This window comes from Schistocerca americana, chromosome 8, assembly GCF_021461395.2.
Source record: "Schistocerca americana isolate TAMUIC-IGC-003095 chromosome 8, iqSchAmer2.1, whole genome shotgun sequence".
Lineage (NCBI taxonomy): Eukaryota > Metazoa > Arthropoda > Insecta > Orthoptera > Acrididae > Schistocerca > Schistocerca americana.
The window spans coordinates 176,564,886-176,583,337 of NC_060126.1; the positions used below are offsets into that span (position 1 = coordinate 176,564,886).

The 18,452-nt window shown below is 37.7% G+C and overlaps 1 protein-coding gene across 1 annotated transcript in view; it reads right to left on the reverse strand.

Moving 5' to 3' along the window:
- LOC124545988 (histidine protein methyltransferase 1 homolog) overlaps positions 1 to 18,452 on the reverse strand; it is a 48,610-nt gene that overhangs the window by 12,388 nt on the left and 17,770 nt on the right. Inside the window, exons 3-4 of the mRNA XM_047124956.1 lie at positions 17,168 to 17,412; positions 2,876 to 2,991 (exon numbers count right to left, since the gene is read on the reverse strand). Coding sequence (XP_046980912.1) covers positions 2,876 to 2,991; positions 17,168 to 17,412 — 361 coding nt within the window. The remainder of the gene's footprint in view (positions 1 to 2,875; positions 2,992 to 17,167; positions 17,413 to 18,452) is intronic.

Here is an 18,452-nt window from a genome sequence, read left to right on the forward strand (position 1 = left end):
GATTCCTCTCTCTCTCTCTCTGTTTATTTAACAATGCATGACACAGTACACTAATGCATTTTCAGCTTAGAGTGACGTAAACACCTATAACAAAGAGAACGGTCAAAGAAAAATAAGCAATCGATTCAAACCAGACGAAGCATGTGAAAAAGGAAGGGTACCCGTATAAATACGGACCCGCCTGACACGTAGCAATGGCTATCTGGTAAAGCTTAACTGCTAAGCTTACGACTTGAACCAAACTACTGTAGCTGTATCGTCATTCAATCGACCTAAATTGTGTCTCATATTACAATGGACCAACTTTGTTTCGATTTGGAGGCGCGGCCTAAAACTTTTCTCTCCCCTTGAATTTCGAGTCTCAAATTTCAAGTGCGGCTTAGATTCGGGAAAATTTTTTTCCCTTGATTTCAAGTCTCATTTTTCAGGTGCGGCTTAGATTCGAGTAAATACGGTAGTGATTCATGCTGACCACTCTTTAGACTCTTAATATTTTAACTATTCCATTTATTTATATTTATACTTAACAATCCTGAGTTATTTACAGGAAACCCTTTTCAGCATATGTATGATGGTAGATACAAGATTAATTCCAATTTACTACCTAATGATTTAAAACTCTAATCTTAGTCTCCGCTTGGCTATGAAAATTTATAGAAAATTAAAAGTGAAAAACTTTCAGAGTATGGAATTAGGTTTGCTGAAAAGAAAATTACTTGCTCTCCATGTGTAACAATATTATTCAGTCACAGAACTCTATATGACGATAAAGTTTCTTTGTATAGTAATGTAATAAACTTGTACTGATAATTGTACATTAAGATTATGTTTCAGATTTTTTGACATTCTATGCCTCAATTATACATGGTGTTAGGGCTATAAGTGCAGATATTTGTACTGATGACAAGGGACAGTTTATTGAGCAACATCACATCACCATTTACTTAATTTGTAGACTAATAACCGTAGCTATTAAGCATAGTATGTTTGTGTTGTGACTCGCCGATTTTTCAAAGTGCCGCCGCGCAGTTACGTGCGTCCTCTATGTGCGGTGCTGTCTGCCAGCCATGCAGCAGCAGCGCCACCTAAGCGGCCAGCCAGCCAGCGGCTGCTAGACTTGGACTCAGTTATGATTTGACTGTTAAAGTGTACACACAGCTTACTCTGTTTACTGGATCTGTGACTTTCATGTATTGCGTCTTCCTTGAAATATATTTGTTCAACTTGAAGTTATAACAGTTTGTATGTTGGTTAGTACTTCAAAGTACAGGTAGCACAAGCAAGCCATTAATGTTTACTTTCCACTGGGCAGCAGGTCAGGTATTGAAGTGTGGCCATATGGACGCAAAATGAAGTCTATACTGGCAGGAATAGTCCATAATGTGGTGCAGTTACAACAGTGCAGGATCATTAGGTAGCAAATTATGTGATGTGTTTGCGAGAAGAGTGTTAGATGCAGGTAAACAAAAACAATTAACACACTGAAATGGACACATATTAAGTTACCAGTGATCAAACTATCTGTACCTATACCCCTAATACTCTGTATAGTCGAGTCTCCTGTGCATTAAATCAACAATTTATATGTACATGATGGGATTCCAAAATTTCGATTCTTTCATATTCAGATAAATATTTCTCAGTTTCTGCAGTTACTCACATAATATGTTCTAACAGCACTACTGCTGCCATGGCCCTCTTTCCATTCTTCCAGTAGACTCTTTTGCAATACCTTAGAAACTCAGTGCGGACAATAAGAAAACTAAGGCATCAGCAGTGTGAGAACACATTTTAAAATCATATATTATTATCTAAGCACTGTGTCTGTTGTTTTAAGTTTTAATACCAGGCTATTCTTGCGAAACTCTAAGGAAGCATTGCATTCATTTGTTGACTTTACACAGGACTAGAACTTCCAGAATTTTCTGGTAGGGCTTTCAATAGGAGCAGACTGTGAAAAATTATTGTAGGATCTATGCACAGCCATTTACTTAAGGATCCGCAAGTTATCATTTTGTTTTCTTAATCAGCTATTTTCTTCATCATCTGCCTACATTCTCTTTCATTGCAAGAGTGTAGCAAATCTTTCTTTTCACAGCAGTGTCCAAATCTTAGAATTAAACCATGGCTGGTGTTTGTCATCTTTTATTTCTTTACTTGATTTATGTTTTTGTACAATATGATTTAGCATGTATGCAAACTGTAGCAACACATCTGCATTTATCATGTTTAACTGCGTGTTCTGAGTTCATCTTTTACGCAGGATGTTAGTGACAATTAGTTCTACAAAAAAACATTTATTCTTGTAACTTTCTTGCAGAACTTTTGTTTTAGGTGACCATTGTCTCTTTGGTAACACATTCAAAAAGAATGAGACTGCTTGTAACCAGAAAGATCCAACTATGTCAGCATAACATACAATTATTAATCTAAATTAACTGATGCCTGTTATTCTTGCCCATGTGATGTCAGTCACTAGACACAATGTTTCTTTTTGTTGCTACAAACACTACATTAGGCATCTATAATCAATCATCTAAGATTCAATGACTGAACAAGATATCCTCACAAAGACTATAATTCCCCATGCTACAGTGTTCACCCTCTATGAGCTCATTGGTGTGCATCAAATACTCTGAATACAGCAGTGTAAAAGGAGACATGGAAAATAATTTAGAAATGGTATCTACTCTATTGAAAATTTTTTTGCTAACATTACTCACACACTAGCAGATTTGAATCTCATACTCAGTGAATGGACTCATAAAATCAGAATAAATACAGAACATTAAACTAGAACTCTACACCAGATGCCATTCCAGTTATAACTAATTTAAATGTTTTTGGATCATTATTTTTATTTATTAGTACTCACCATCTGAGCTTTTCCAGCAAGTTTCACTAGCTAAGTCACCAGCAGAGCACAACATACTTTCAAACTGTCTCAGACTACCACCCACTCCAAAATAATATGTTTTTCCTGCTAAATATCTGAAAGTATGATAAGGAAATTCACACATATTCTTTTCTGTTTCAAGCAATGAGGAATACACAAACCTTAGCAACAACTATCCCTGCCCACAGACATAATGTTCTGTCTGCCAGAAATGAATATATGCGACACTGAAAGCCATGCTCTGGTTAAATAGTAGATTTTAGCAGTGAACCCCCAGAATTTATACATCCATAATTTATAAAACAATAAAACTGGTAAGTCTATACAATACAGACACAAAGAGTAAGGACTGTATAACTAGAAGAGCAACAGAGCCTCCAATTTCATTTTTTAAAATTTTTGTTATTTATTTATTTTTACCACTGAAGAAATTCCAATCAAGTTTTCATAGACATATAAAATGGAGCAGCCTTTGTTTCATAGCACTCAATCAACCGGAAGAGTAGTACTGTTTACTCAAACCTGATGTGGACAAAGTTGAAGGATAATTTTACTGCTGCTACAAACACAAATGCTGATGTCTGACTCGTGAGTGATACATATATGAAGATCACTAATACTGGATATTACAAAGATTGTAGTTCATTGTGCATATTAAATATAGTAATGTGTATTTTAAACACAAAACCAAATATAAAATGCAAACACCACTCACAGATTAGGCATTAGGCCTGTTCCAACATGCCAACTGACATCTAGAAGACAGTACAAGGAATGATCTATTTTCATGGGATATGTGATCAGCATGTCATCATCGATCCATTCAGCCATTATCGCCACTAGATGAATACTTATGATACCACTGCTTCTTTATTCTAGCAGCTCCCCATCTGGCAAAGTGGACCCTGTTCCAGACCTCTCTAACTCAGAAAAATCCATGTAAATACTGGGAATAGAACCGGTTCATTTAGCATTGAAGGCAGTGACGCTAGCCACTTGGCTCTGGAGGCAAATATTCCATCTAAAAGTCGTTTGCAATGCACATCTGTCTATGTCAATCATTACCTTTGAACATTAATTGATTGGGCTATTAAAATATTTTGCTTTCTGATCTCAAGAACATAGTTGGGAGAATAATGATTTTCCTGTAATCAATTAGGCAAAAAGGGTCATTTCTTACACTTATTATACTGAATTTGCTGCTACAGGTGGTATGATCAATATGTTTACAGCACATTTCAAATGACTCGAATGAAAGAAGATGTATGTGATAATCTTTAGGCTCCAAGTATAACTTTATCACAGAGTTGTTATAACAGCACACTCAAAATTTTCTGTGATATAACAATACATTGATTTTTCAGCTCCAAAATATATGGTGCATGCATTATACAGTGGCAATAGGGTGATTAAAAGTTATTCATAACTGTATTCTGACAACCTACCATTAAGTGTGTAGTACATATAGTACGTACAGTACCACCCATGGCATAGTATTATGAGAGGGAACACTTCACTCTGCACCAGAATTTAAACTGTTATGAATCTTCCTGCCATAACAATTGCTTGCTGGCCTGTAAATTAAATTCAGATCAGTGGCTTCTGTGGGCAGTGCATCTGCCCTTGGGTTGTGACTCACTGTTCAATAGCTTAGTGAGAGTGATGCACACATAAAGCAAGGGTCTAGGATCCAGTCTGGCACACAGTTTCAACCTGAGAGCTAATTTCAGACATATTAAGCTGTGGGGAGGCTTGCCTGCCTCAGTGATACTATAGGTGCAACTACAATGGAGGGGTATTTGTTGAGAGGCCAGACAAACTTGTGGTTCCTGGAGAGGGGCAGCAGGTTTTTCAGTAGTTGCAGGGGCAATAGTCTGAATGATTGACTGATCTGGCCTTATAACGTTAACCAAATCAGGCCTAATGTGCTGGTATTGCGAACAGCTGAAAGCAAGGGGAAACTACAGCCATAATTTTTCCCAAGGGAATGTAGCTTTACTGTATGGTTAAATGATGGTGGTGTCCTCTTGGGTAAAATATTCCAGCGGTAAAATAGTCCGCCATTCGGATCTCTGAGCAGGAACTACTCAGGAGGATGTCATTATCCGGAGAAAGAAAACTGGCGTTCTATGGACTGGAGTGTGGAATTTCAGATCCCTTAATAGGTCAGGCAGGTTAGAAAATTTAAAAAGGGAAATGGATACATTAGATATAGTGGGAATTAGTGAAGTTTGGTGGTAGAAGGAACAAGATACAAAATCCAAAATGGGTAATGCAAGAGTAGGTTTAATAATGAATAAAAAAAACAGGAGTGTGGGTAAGCTACAGCAAACAGCATAGTGAACACATTATTGTAGCCAAGATCGACACGAAGCCCACATCTACCACAGTAGTACAAGTTTATATGCCAGCTAGCTCCGCAGATGATGAAGAGATTGAAGAAATGTATGATATGTAAAAGAAATTATTCAGATACTTAAGGGAGATGAAAATTTAATACTCATGGGGGCCTGGAATTTGATAGTAGGAAAAGGAAGAGAAGGAAAAGTAGTAGGTAAATATGAACTGGGTGTAAGGAATGAAAGAGTAAGCTGCCTGGTAGAATTTTGCGCAGAGTACAACTTAATCATAGCTAATACTTGGTTTAAGAATCATAAAAGGTTATATACGTGGAAGAGGCCTGGAGATAATGGAAGGTTTCAGTTTCCAGGGGCAGATGTAGACTCTGACTGCAATTTTTTGGTTATGATCTGTAGATTGAAACTGAAGAAACTGTAAAAAGGTGGGAATTTAAGGAGATGGGATCTGCATAAACTGAAAGAACCAGAGATTGTAAAGAGTTTCAGAGAGAACATTAGGGAACAATTGACAAGAATGGGGAAAAGAAATACAGTACAAGAAGAATGGGTAGCTTTGAGATATGAAATAGTAAAGGCAGCAGGAGATCATGTAGATAAAAAGATGAGAACTAGTAGAAATCCTTGGGTAACAGAAGAGATATTGAATTTACTTGATGAAAGGATAAAATATAAAACTACAGTAAATGAAGCAGGTGAAAAGGAAAACAAAAATGAGATCAACAGGAAGTGAAAAATGGCTAAGCAGGCATGGCTAGAGGACAAATATAAGGACATAGAGGCATATATCACTAGGGGTAAGATAGATACTGCCTTTAGGAAAATTAAAGAGACCTTCGGAGGATAGAGAACCACTTGTATGAATATCAAAAGCTCAGATGGAAAACCAGTTCTAAACAAAGAAGGGAAAGCAGGAAGGTGGAAATATATAGAGGGTCAATACAAGGGCGATGTAATTGAGGGCAATATTATGGAAATGGAAGAGGGCGTAGATGAAGATGAGATGGGAGATATGATGCTGCATGAAGAATTTGACAGAGCACTGAAATACCCAAGTCAAAACAAGGCCCCAGGAGTAGACATCCTTCTATTAGAACTACTGGCCTTGGGACAGCTAGCCGTGACAAAACTCTACCATCTGGTGCACAAGATGAATGAGAAAGGTGAAATACCCTCAGACTTCAAGAAGAATATAATAATTCCAACCCCAAAGACAGCAGGTGTTTACAGGTGTAAAAATGACCCAACTTTCAGTTTAATAAATCATGGCTGCAAAATACTAACACGAATTCTTTACAGATGAATGGAAAAACCGGTAGAAGCCAACATTGGGGAAGATCAGTTTGGATTCCGCAGAAATGTTGGAACACGTGAAGCAATTCTGATACTATGATTTATCTTAGAAGGTAGATTAAGGAAAGTCAAACCTACATTTCTAACATTTGTAGACTTAGAGAAAGCTTATGACAATGTTGACAGGAATACTCTCTTTCAAATTCTGAAGGTGGCAGGGGTCAAATACAGGGAACGAAAGGCTATTCACAGTTTGTACAGAAACCAGATGGCAGTTATAAGAGTCAAGGGGCATGAAAGGGAAGCTGTGGTTGGGAAGGGAGTGAGACAGGGTTGTAGCCTATCCTCGATGTTATTCAGTCTATATATTGAGCAAGCAGTAAAGGAAACAAAATAAAAATAAATTTGGAGTAGGAATTAAAATCCATTGAGAAGAAATAAAAACTTTGAGGTTTGCTGATGACATTGTAATTCTGTCAGAGACAGAGACCTGGAAGTGCAGTTGAATGGAATGGTCAGTGTCTTGAAAGGAGGATATAAGATGAACATCAACAAAAGAAAAACAAGGGTAATGAAACGCAGTCGAATTAAATCAGGTGATGCTGAGGGATTTAGATTATGAAATGAGACACTTCAAGTAGTAGATGAGTTTTGCTATTTGGGGAGCAAAATAACTGACAATGGTTGAAGTAGAGAGGATATAAAATGTAGAATGGCAATGGCTAGGAAAGCGTTTCTGAAGAAGAGAAATTTGTTAACATCAATTTAGATGTCAGGAAGTCTGTTCTGAAAGTATTTGTATGGAGTGTAGCCATGTATGGAAGTGAAACGTGGACAATAAATAGTTTAGACAGGAGGAGAATAAAAGCTATCAAAATGTGGTGCTACAGAAGAATGCTGGAAAAGACGGGTAGATCACATAACTGATGTGGAGGTACTGAATAGAACTGTATCATAAATTTCTTTTTTAATCAATTTTAACTTTCAGCATACTTGTGTAGTACTACAGTTCAAAAGCTTCTATTTGCTCCTTGTCTAAATTGCTTATTGTACATACCGGCTAATCAAAAAGTCGGTATAAATTTGAAAACTGAATAAATCATGGAATAATGTAGATAGAGAGGTACAAATTGACACACATGCTTGGAATGACACGGGGTTTTATTAGAACCAAAAAAAATACAAAAGTTCGAAAAAGGTCCGACAGATGGCGCTTCATCTGATCAGAATAGCAATAATCAGCATAACAAAGTAAGACAAAGCAAAGATGATGTTCTTTACAGGAAATGCTCAATATGTCCACCATCATTCCTCAACAATAGCTGTAGTCGAGGAATAATGTTGTGAACAGCACTGTAAAGCATGTCCAGAGTTATGGTGAGGCATTGGCATCGGATGTTGTCTTTCAGCATCCCTAGAGATGTCGGTCGATCACGATACACTTGCGACTTCAGGTAACCCCAAGCCAATAATCGCACGGTCTGAGGAATGGGGACCTGGGAGGCCAAGCATGACGAAAGTGGCGGCTGAGCACACGATCATCACCAAACGACGCACGCAAGAGATCTTTCACGCATCTAGCAATATGGGGTGGAGCGCCATCCTGCATAAACATCGTACATTCCAGCAGGTGTTTATCTGCCAGGCTGGGGATGATGCGATTCTGTAACATATCGGCGAACCTCTTACCCGTCACAGTAGCAGTTACAAAACCAGCATCACGCATTTCCTCAAAGAAAAAAGGCAACATAACACTAGATGTGGTAAATCCAACCCATGCCGCGACTTTCCTGTCATGCAATGGAGTTTCCACGACAGTTCTAGGATTTTCGGTAGCCCAAATTCTGCAGTTGTGGGTGTCGACAGACCCTCGGAGTGTGAAATGAGCTTCGTCGGTCCACAACGCGTTACTCAACCAATCGTCATCTTCCATATTTTGAAACACCCTCACCGCAAATCCCCTCCACTTCACTAAATCGCCAGGTGACAGTTCATGATGCCGATGGATTTTGTACGGATAGCATCGGAGGGTACGCCTCAGTGCCAACCAAGCAGTAGTGTATGGAATGCCGGTGCGATGTGCGACTGCACGAGTGCTGACTTCCCCGTGCATAGACGAACCCGCTACAGTCTCCATTTCTTCCTGAACTGTCTCAACAGCATTACGCCCTGTGCTCGGTCGGCAACTGGGTCTATCGTCTAAACATCACGTGGCTTCGAACTTCGAAATCATTCTTGCCACAGCTGCATTTTTAAACGGACCTTTACCCATTCGAATCCCCTTCCTATGGCGATAGGATCATAATGCTGAACTAGCACATTCCCCATTCTGATAATACAGCTTCACTGAAAGTGCCTTTTCAGGTATCGTCAACATGCTGCGAATGCTGGCGCATCTGATTCTCTCATTCATTACAGCTCCTTTTATACATGCTTGTCATGCACAGTCACTGACGTTTTGCTGTCCAGTGCCATCTGTCAGACATTTTGTGAACTTCGTCCCCCCCCCCTCCCCCCAATAAAACCCCATGTCATTCTAAGCATGTGTATCAATTTTTACCTCTCTATCTACATTATTTTGTGGTTTATTAAGTTTTCAAATTTCTACTGACTTTTTGATCACCCGGTATTTCACTTCTGTACAAAGCTACACTCCAGACAGATACCTTGAGAACAGGCTCCCTAACACACAAATTTATATTAAATATTAACAAATTTCTCTTATTTCAGAAATGCTTCTCTTACTATTGCAAATCTGCATTTTATATCATCTCTACTTCAGCCAGCATCAGTTAAGCCGAGTTCCATGTTTGATTCTTGGTCATAGCTTTTTTCTATTCGATATTTATTTTGGTGTATCTGATAACATCCCGATAATTTGAATACATTTCATTGCCTGATTTTTTTTTTTTTTTTTTAATAAAACATCAGGATGTGTGATTTATAATCATATAAGTGTATATAATGTACTGACAACTATTTTCACCACATGACATTACATGCTACAACAGGATGATGCTTAACTCATCTACACCGTGAAAGTGATGCCACTGAAATGTACCTCTCTTTCTCAACATTGTGATATTTATTTTTTCCAACAGGCAAAGAATTTTGCTGCACAACTTCAAAATCACGCAATATCACAGCGGATCAGAGTATTACAAGATAGGGAGACGCCATCAAAATTCATGCTGTGGTCCATAAACAGCTGTCCACGCCTGTCTTTCGAGATATGCTTTTATAAGCTTGGTACACTTACAAATTGATATCTGATGGATGTGTTTTTAGCAACATGATTCGGATAAGTTTTCTACACACATTGTACCAGAAAAAAAGTCAATATGGCAAGATTTTGTTCATGTATTGCACTTGGTGAAAGAAATATTTGTGATTTGCCTGTTTCTATGACAATTCACCCTACTGATTGCAAGAACACTCTTGAATAAACCATCAGCTAGGATTACCCAATTATATATTTTAGGTGTATTTTTGTACTATGTATCATGATGAAAATACCTGTCAATACATTTTACATATTTATTTCATAATGTTTTACTTCAAAAAAATGCACAGAAAAGTATTCCGATGATCAGAATGTTATCAGACACTGAAAAAGCTATTGGATGGGTAGAAAGCCATGACCAAGATTGAACAAGGACCAGCAGTTTGGTAGTCTAATGCCTCAACTGCTCAACGACCGATATCGCTCTGCTAGACATGTAGGATGACAGGTACCCTACCTACAGCATGAAAACACAAAAATGTTAATAACTTGAACATTATTAACTTTGGACCTCACATCATATTAATAAAAAATGTTTGTTTGTAGACAATCACTGAAAATACAGTTTCCGCCATCAACTTTTTCAAAAAGTAGGGAGTGTCTAACAAAAAGTGGAGACATGTGTCTCTTTATTTTCAGTATAGATCCTCCTCGCAAAACTTGACCAAAATTGAGAGTTCTTAATGTTCACACAGCTGCTTCTCTTTTCTGTAAATTTCTTTCTTATTTCCTAATAGGTGGCCTCTTATCTTGCCCCAATCATGCATGATTCTGCAGCCTTGTATTTGTTCTTTATCCATTCCTGTTTTTCCATTTTGTATTTTCTGTCAATCTCATTTTTAAATATATGTAATAGCTTAAACCTACTTGATTTGATCTATTTTAATATTTTCTAATTTTACCAATTAAATTCAATACTTCCTCTGTTATCCAATGATTTCTGCTACGCCTTGTGTTTTTACCTATTTAATCTCCTATTGCCTTCACTATTTCATCTGCCTAAGTTACTCATTTGTCTTCTACGGTATTCCTTTCCCCCGTTTCAGTCAAAAGATGCCTAATGTTCCCTCTGAAACTCTCAACAACCTCTAGTCCCCCCCCCCCCCGCCCCAATTTATCCATGGCCCCAACTTCTTAATTTCCCAACATTTTATAATTTCTTCAGCTTCACTCTGCAGTTCATAACCTATGAATCATGGTCATATTCCACGTCTGCCCCTGGAAAAGTTCTTCAGTTAAGCATCTAGTTTCAAAATCTCTGTCTTGCCATTATGTAATGAATCTGAAACCTTCCATGGTCATCAGGCATCTTCCACATATATAACCTTCTTATGAGGTGCTATCCAAAATTTTCGGGACTGGTGCTACCATCTATTGAAAACCTTACCTTTGGACTAACAGTCACCATCTGCCTCGAAGTAGTTCCCATCCTCATGTACACACAGGTCCCAGCGCTTCTGCCACTGGTCAAACGTTTTCTGGAAGTCCTGTTCTTTGAGGGTGTTTATCACCTCCAGTGATGCTTCTTGAATCCTCTCTAGATTGTCAAACCCATGGCCTTTCAACTTGAGTTTCAGTTTCGGGAATAGCGCAAAGTCGCGAGGTGTCAAATCTGGCGAGTACGGTGGGTAGGGTACAACCGCCATGTTGTTTTTTGCCAAAAAGGTCCTGGAGAGCAAGGACATGTGGCAGGGCGCATTGTCGTGATGCAGCAGCCAGTTATACTGACGCCAAAGTTCGGGCCGTCGTCGCCACACGTTTTCACAGAGCCATTGTAAAATGTCACAGTAGTATGCGGAATTCACTGTTTGGTTGAGAGGGATGAATTCTTTGTGCACAATTCCCTTGGTATAAAAGAAAATGATGATCATGCTCTTTACTTTGTTCTTCACCTGTCTCTCTTTTTTGGGTCTTGGAGAGCCCGGGATCTTCCACTGGGACAATTATTGCTTTGTGTCTGGGTCATAACTGTAAATCCAGTTGAATCAATGCAAGGGTCTCCGCAGCACTTTTCCCAAGATTTGCACAGATCCATCGTATTATCACCACACATCAAACACAGAGTATTACGGAAATCACTGTGGACACGCAACATGTCCTCCCAGCTGAATGCCACTCAGCACACTGACTCATCAGATATGCAGCTCTCGCCACCTAGTGGTGCAAAGATCTACTACTCCTACTTTCCAGATGGCAGCAACAGTCCTGAAAATTTTGGATTCCACCTCATATAGGATTTTTACACCAAGTGTTAGTAATAATTAAGTTATTCACTATGCAAAATTCAACCAGGTGGCTTTCTCTTTCATTCCTTTCCCCCAGTTCATGTTCTCCTACTATTTTTCCTTCTTCCTTTGCCTACTATTGAATTCCAGTCACCCATCACAAATTTTTGTCTTCTCTATCTGAATAATTTATTTTACCTCATAATATATTCTTTCAGTCTCTTCATAATTTGCAGGGCAAGTAGGCATATAAACTTGTACGACTGTGGGTGTTGGCTTCATGTCTTCCTTCCCTTCACTAATGAATTAATTATGTTATTCATTATCAGACTTACTCCTTCATTATCCCTATTCGAATTTGTATTTTTGGTCCTGTGCTCAACTGACCAAAAGTAATAATATGAGAAGGGAAGTTGTCACTCACCATACAACGGAGATGCTGAGTCGCAGATAGGCACAACAAAAAGACTCTCACAATTTTAGCTTTCGGCTGTTAAGGCCTTCGTCAACAATAGACAGACATATGTGTGTGTGTGTGTGTGTGTGTGTGTGTGTGTGTGTGTGTGTACTGTTGACGAAGGCCTTAAGGGCTGAAAGCTATTGAGAGAGTCTTTTTGTTGTGTCTATCTGTGACTCAGCATCTCTGCTTATGGTGAGTGGCAACTTTCCTTCTCATAATATTGTTACATTCAATCCTGGATTTTCCATTGTTTGACCATAAGTAATGGTCTTCCTGCCATCGCACTTCAAAAATTGTCACTAAACCTAAGTTCAAGCTATCTATTTCCCTTTTTAAATTCTCTAACATACCTCCACAATTAATGGATCTCTCACTTCACACTGCAACTCATCGATTCCCAGTGGTTTTTCTTTTTTTTTTTTTTTTTTTTTTTTTACACAATGACATACTTCTGAGTAGTCCTGCCCAGAGATCTCAATGTGGAACTATTTTCCCATGGAATATTTTATCCAAAAGAATGTCATCAGTATTAAGTCTTGCAGTAGAGCTGCACGACCAGTCTTGCAGTAGAGCTGCACGACCTCAGGAAAAGCAGTGGCTGTAGGTTCAAACTGTTGCTCCTGCAAATACAGCAAAGGCCGCTTGCCCTTCTGCAGCAACCTCGAGTTAGTCTGGCCTCTCGACACGTACTCCTCTGTTCTGGTTGTATCTACAGTACAGTTATCTGTTTTGTTCGGGTACACATGCCACCCTGCTTCATGGGGCCATTGGTGTAGATTCGCAAGGCCACTAGTAAAGGCAGAGGGGGTTTGTAAACATAACCTTTGTACAATAAGGGCACAGAATACAGCGTTTACAGTAAGGAAAGCAGAGGGTGGTTCCTTTGATTTGCATCAGACACCATATTGAAACCGAGTAAACACTATGGCTAGAACTAGACATCTTTTCGAAGTGGAAGTAATCTAACTGACTAAATGAAAAATATATCTAAAAAGAAAGATGATGAAACTTACCAAACAAAAGCGCTGGCAGGTCGATAGACACACAAACAAACACAAACATACACACAAAATTCTAGCTTTCGCAACCAATGGTTGCCTCGTCAGGAAAGAGGGAAGGAGAAGGAAAGACAAAAGGATATGGGTTTTAAGGGAGAGGGTAAGGAGTCATTCCAATCCCGGGAGCGGAAAGACTTACCTTAGGGGGAAAAAGGGACAGGTATACACTCGCACACACACACATATCCATCCACACATACACAGACACAAGCAGACATTTGTTAAGGCAAAGAGTTTGGGCAGAGATCTCTGCCCAAACTCTTTGCCTTAACAAATGTCTGCTTGTGTCTGTGTATGTGTGGATGGATATGTGTGTGTGTGCGAGTGTATACCTGTCCCTTTTTCCCCCTAAGGTAAGTCTTTCCGCTCCCGGGATTGGAATGACTCCTTACCCTCTCCCTTAAAACCCATATCCTTTTGTCTTTCCTTCTCCTTCCCTCTTTCCTGACGAGGCAACCATTGGTTGCGAAAGCTAGAATTTTGTGTGTATGTTTGTGTTTGTTTGTGTGTCTATCAACCTGCCAGCGCTTTTGTTTGGTAAGTTTCATCATCTTTCTTTTTAGATATATTTTTCCCACGTGGAATGTTTCCCTCTATTATATTCATATGACTAAATGAAAACTTTCATGAAGGGAAACACTAATGAAACAAGGTTTGGTACATCTTTAGTCAAAAACTCATCACCTGAGCTTTTAAATTAATTACTATTCACATGTGGAAGTTGTAAACTGCCATTGCTTTTTAGCTTCAGATGACGATAAGCTACTTCTGTTTTGTAAACATTGGTCTTTTTCTTCACACACATAATAAAACTAAGAAAGTACTAAGTTGTATACTAGCGCTGTTACATTGATGACATAACCGCCTGACTGATGAACCACAAACACACATAGAACTTCTACACAATGAAATAAACAACTTACACCAAAAACTTCGAATCATAATATAAACAGAAACAGACAGCACACTAAATTTTCTGGATCTCACCATATAAAAATCAAACAAAACCTATGACTTCATGATGTTCACAAAACCAATAGCCACAAGTACCACCATTCACAATCTATCAAACCTCCTGGTGGCACACAAAGAAAGCAAGCTACAGATTCATGCTCGACAGACTGAACTTAACACCCATAAGCAAACAGTTACACGTGGGTGCTAAACACAATAAAACAAACAGCAGAGGAAAATGTTTACAAGTCCCATACAACATGTAAATTAAACCAACAAATTTGTAAATGGAAAAAGAATGAATGCACCATACACACACAAAACCTTACACAACATAATACACAAACAATGACCACATACAAGACACAACACAACAGCATCACACACACAAAACAAAATGGCACATACTCACCTACAATAACAAAATTGTCCACAGAATAGGTAACATATTGAAGAAACAGGGATTTCAAACAGAATACAGGACAGACAACACAACACACAAAAAACTCATAACACAGCAGACAGCCACAAATAAATTCAACAGATCAGGAATATATGAACTCACATGCAACACTTGCCAATAGTATACATAGGACAAACATGCAGGCACTTTAAAACAAGATACTCAGAACACCTCAGAGCCCCAAAAAGTAACAGCACCCATAGCACATTTGCTGACCACCTAATAGCCCATAACCACCATCCATCTACAATAGCAAAAAGACTTAAAAATACTAATAAAATCCATCCAAAGCCTATGCCACAACGCTCTGTAAAGGCACCTTATTTAAAACATTAAAGGAACTTAGGCAACACAAATAGCAGCTAAAGGAGCTTACACGCACGCACGCACACATACACACAAAAGGGACAGAAAAAAGTAAACAATTAAAATTCTGCACCAGACTCACTCGGGAACAAATGATCGCCATTGGGATTAGGACACACAACAACATCGTGTACATCGCATTTCGCAAAGAGGAAAGGCAATTACAAAACCAAAAATATGCAAAGTATATTTAATATGTGCATGCAGTGGCCTCAGAATGAATAAGAATAAGGACTAGTCACAACAAAATGTGAATAACATATAAGTACACAAAACATGTTGCCACACTGAAATGACTTTCTTTTTTTAAAAAAAAATATCAAGGGATAGGTTAACTCAATGATAAAATTCATGTTTACATTGTTTGGTTTGCAGATGACAAGTTAGTCCTGCAAACCTATATAATGTAAAATCAAGGTAAGAACAAAACAAACAAACATACTGTCTTTGGGCATCATTTTGTTACATCAGTTACAATCTAAAATTTGTTCACTTTTGCAGTTGTCCAATAAACAAAACACACTTATGATGGCACAGAGGTGCTGAAACATGTTAGGGCAATAAGAAAAAAACAGTGTTTTGCATAAAAGAACCTATATCCCATAATAAGGAACAGGTTTCTGATATGTTGCAGCAGAACAAAAAGACAAAAAAACTTACGCTGTTTTGTAACTTTGCTGCCAAGGATGACATTAAGTTTAAGTATTACATACTGTGACACAACATAAAGCAACTACTAAAAATCTGAAATCTCTGTTAAACAGTGATAAATGTGTCTTCAACAGGCATTATGTACCAAAGCAAAACACGTGAATGACAAGAATAACTTTTTCTTTTCTTGTTTACTTTTTATATTTACAGACTATAGTAACACAATGCATTGTGTGCAACTATGACTAGACAAAGGGACACAATGATAAGATATGTGTTAAGACATCAGGAAATCATTTCCATAGTACTAAAGGGAGGCATAGAAGACAAAACGGTATGGTAAGACAGAGGACAGAGAGTAAATGTATCCAACAAATAAATGATGAAGCTGGGTGAAAGGGCTACTCTGAGAAGACTGATGAATTTGGGTTCATTTAGTCACAGTAAGTGTGTTATAGACATACTGCTATAGACATGCTCCTGTAATTCCAGTGAGAGTGCTAAAATAATGACACTGTGCATCATGAAAAAGAGTTATTTTTAAAATCTGAGAACACTCCCCCCCTAAGGGGAGGAAACAAACAAGTTACTATACCTCACACACGTCACAAGATGAAAATTAAGTTAAAATTAAAGAAATTCATGTTCATACACAGACTGTGCATTTTTTGTGAACAGAGGGGAAATAATGACACTTGTTCACAATATACCCTCCACTTCACACCATTTGGTATTTTGCAGGACATAAATGTAGATGTAATGTTTTATCCCAGATGCCTCTTTGGTCGTCAACAACTATGATTGTGGTTATCGTACTGTTAAATGAAAGGAAAAACAAAAAAAAAAAACAGAAAGATATCAATACAAATAGTTCTAAAACCTAATCAATATGCTAGACATTCCAGTTATGTAAAGATCTTCCATATAGTTTAACATGCACTCCAAACAACACTCATACAAGAATGATGCCAGAAATGAAAGGAATAACAAGCAACAGAAAAAAATCATACAACTAACTGTGGACTGAACCTTACATAAGCACAAACACAAACACACACACAAACACACACACAAAATCATATACTAATTTCTAATGCTTCATTAAATATAATTTGATACATTAAAGGTTTTATTTATTATATTTTAGAAATTGAAGGATACACAGTTCCATTACTGTTCAATGTCTTCTTAAATACTGAGCATAGTTTCTGCTGATTTTGTGGATTATATATTGTTTCAGATGACAAAATTATGTCATATTTCTGTCCTTCTTCCTTAACCAACTGTAAGAACGACTCCCAATCTCCACTGAAGAATCTGCACAAATTAAGTTTATTTTTCCATTCCTTGTGTGGGAAGTTCAACATGATATTTTGAATTGTTACTGAAGAAAGCACACTCTTATTCTGAAATTGCAATAAAAAATGCAGAACAGTGAACAAATTACTCAAGGAAGTACAAACACAAAAAAATTGTAAACAATTGTTAAAATTATAACACTTGTTATTTGTTTCTACACTGGTCTAGTAATCAATTAAAAATATTGTTCCAGCAATTTAAAACTCCAGAGACCCATCTTGCTCATTTCCTCTTTCCAGATACAGTATTAGTGTGTGTCAACTACTCAAGAATGTGGACACAAAGGTTCAATTATTCTTACGTAAGTTCCTGTTAATCTATCCAAGATATGACATAATATCCAACTTAACTTTGGCATTTGCAGAAACTACATTTATTCTGATATTACAAGAGAATGATTCCTGTAAATGTTTGGCTGCACAAGCCCTATCTGCTTATGTTAAGCAACAATCACTTAACTGACATTTTAAGCGATACAATAGTCACTAATATTTATTGATATATGACCATGGTAGTTTTTTGCACCAGATTATCAAATTAAAAATGCAATGAATAAGAGGAGTTTTGTGCTGTTTGGTCATCTGAATGGCTACCTCGAAGGTTATTACACTTCCATGAACTCTAGTGTCACCAAGACAAGCAATACATGACACTTACGGCACTCTTGACGGGGAGAGGAATAAACTTTGAGATTTCGACCATTCAAATAGCCACAACAACAGCACATAAATACCTTCAATCTATGATACAAACCACCAACAGAACATATAACTGTAACAGCAATGACAGAGAGGGAAAAGGATTTATTAAGTGTGCTATGCTTGGTATTTTGAAACAATTTCAAGCAATGCAAATATGAAGTATCATTAAAAACCATATACCATAAACAACACAAAAGAGAATTTACAGCATTTGTAACAAATTTTTGGCAGTTTTGTAGGAGGAAAAGATGTCTTATCATATTTTTGGATGGTCAAAATGTTTGTTAATGTGACACAAAATAAATTACCCCAGTTAATTAAAATTAGAACAGCTCTTTGCAAAAGTTGCTGGAAATGTTCACTATTGACACTGATGTAGTGTTGTG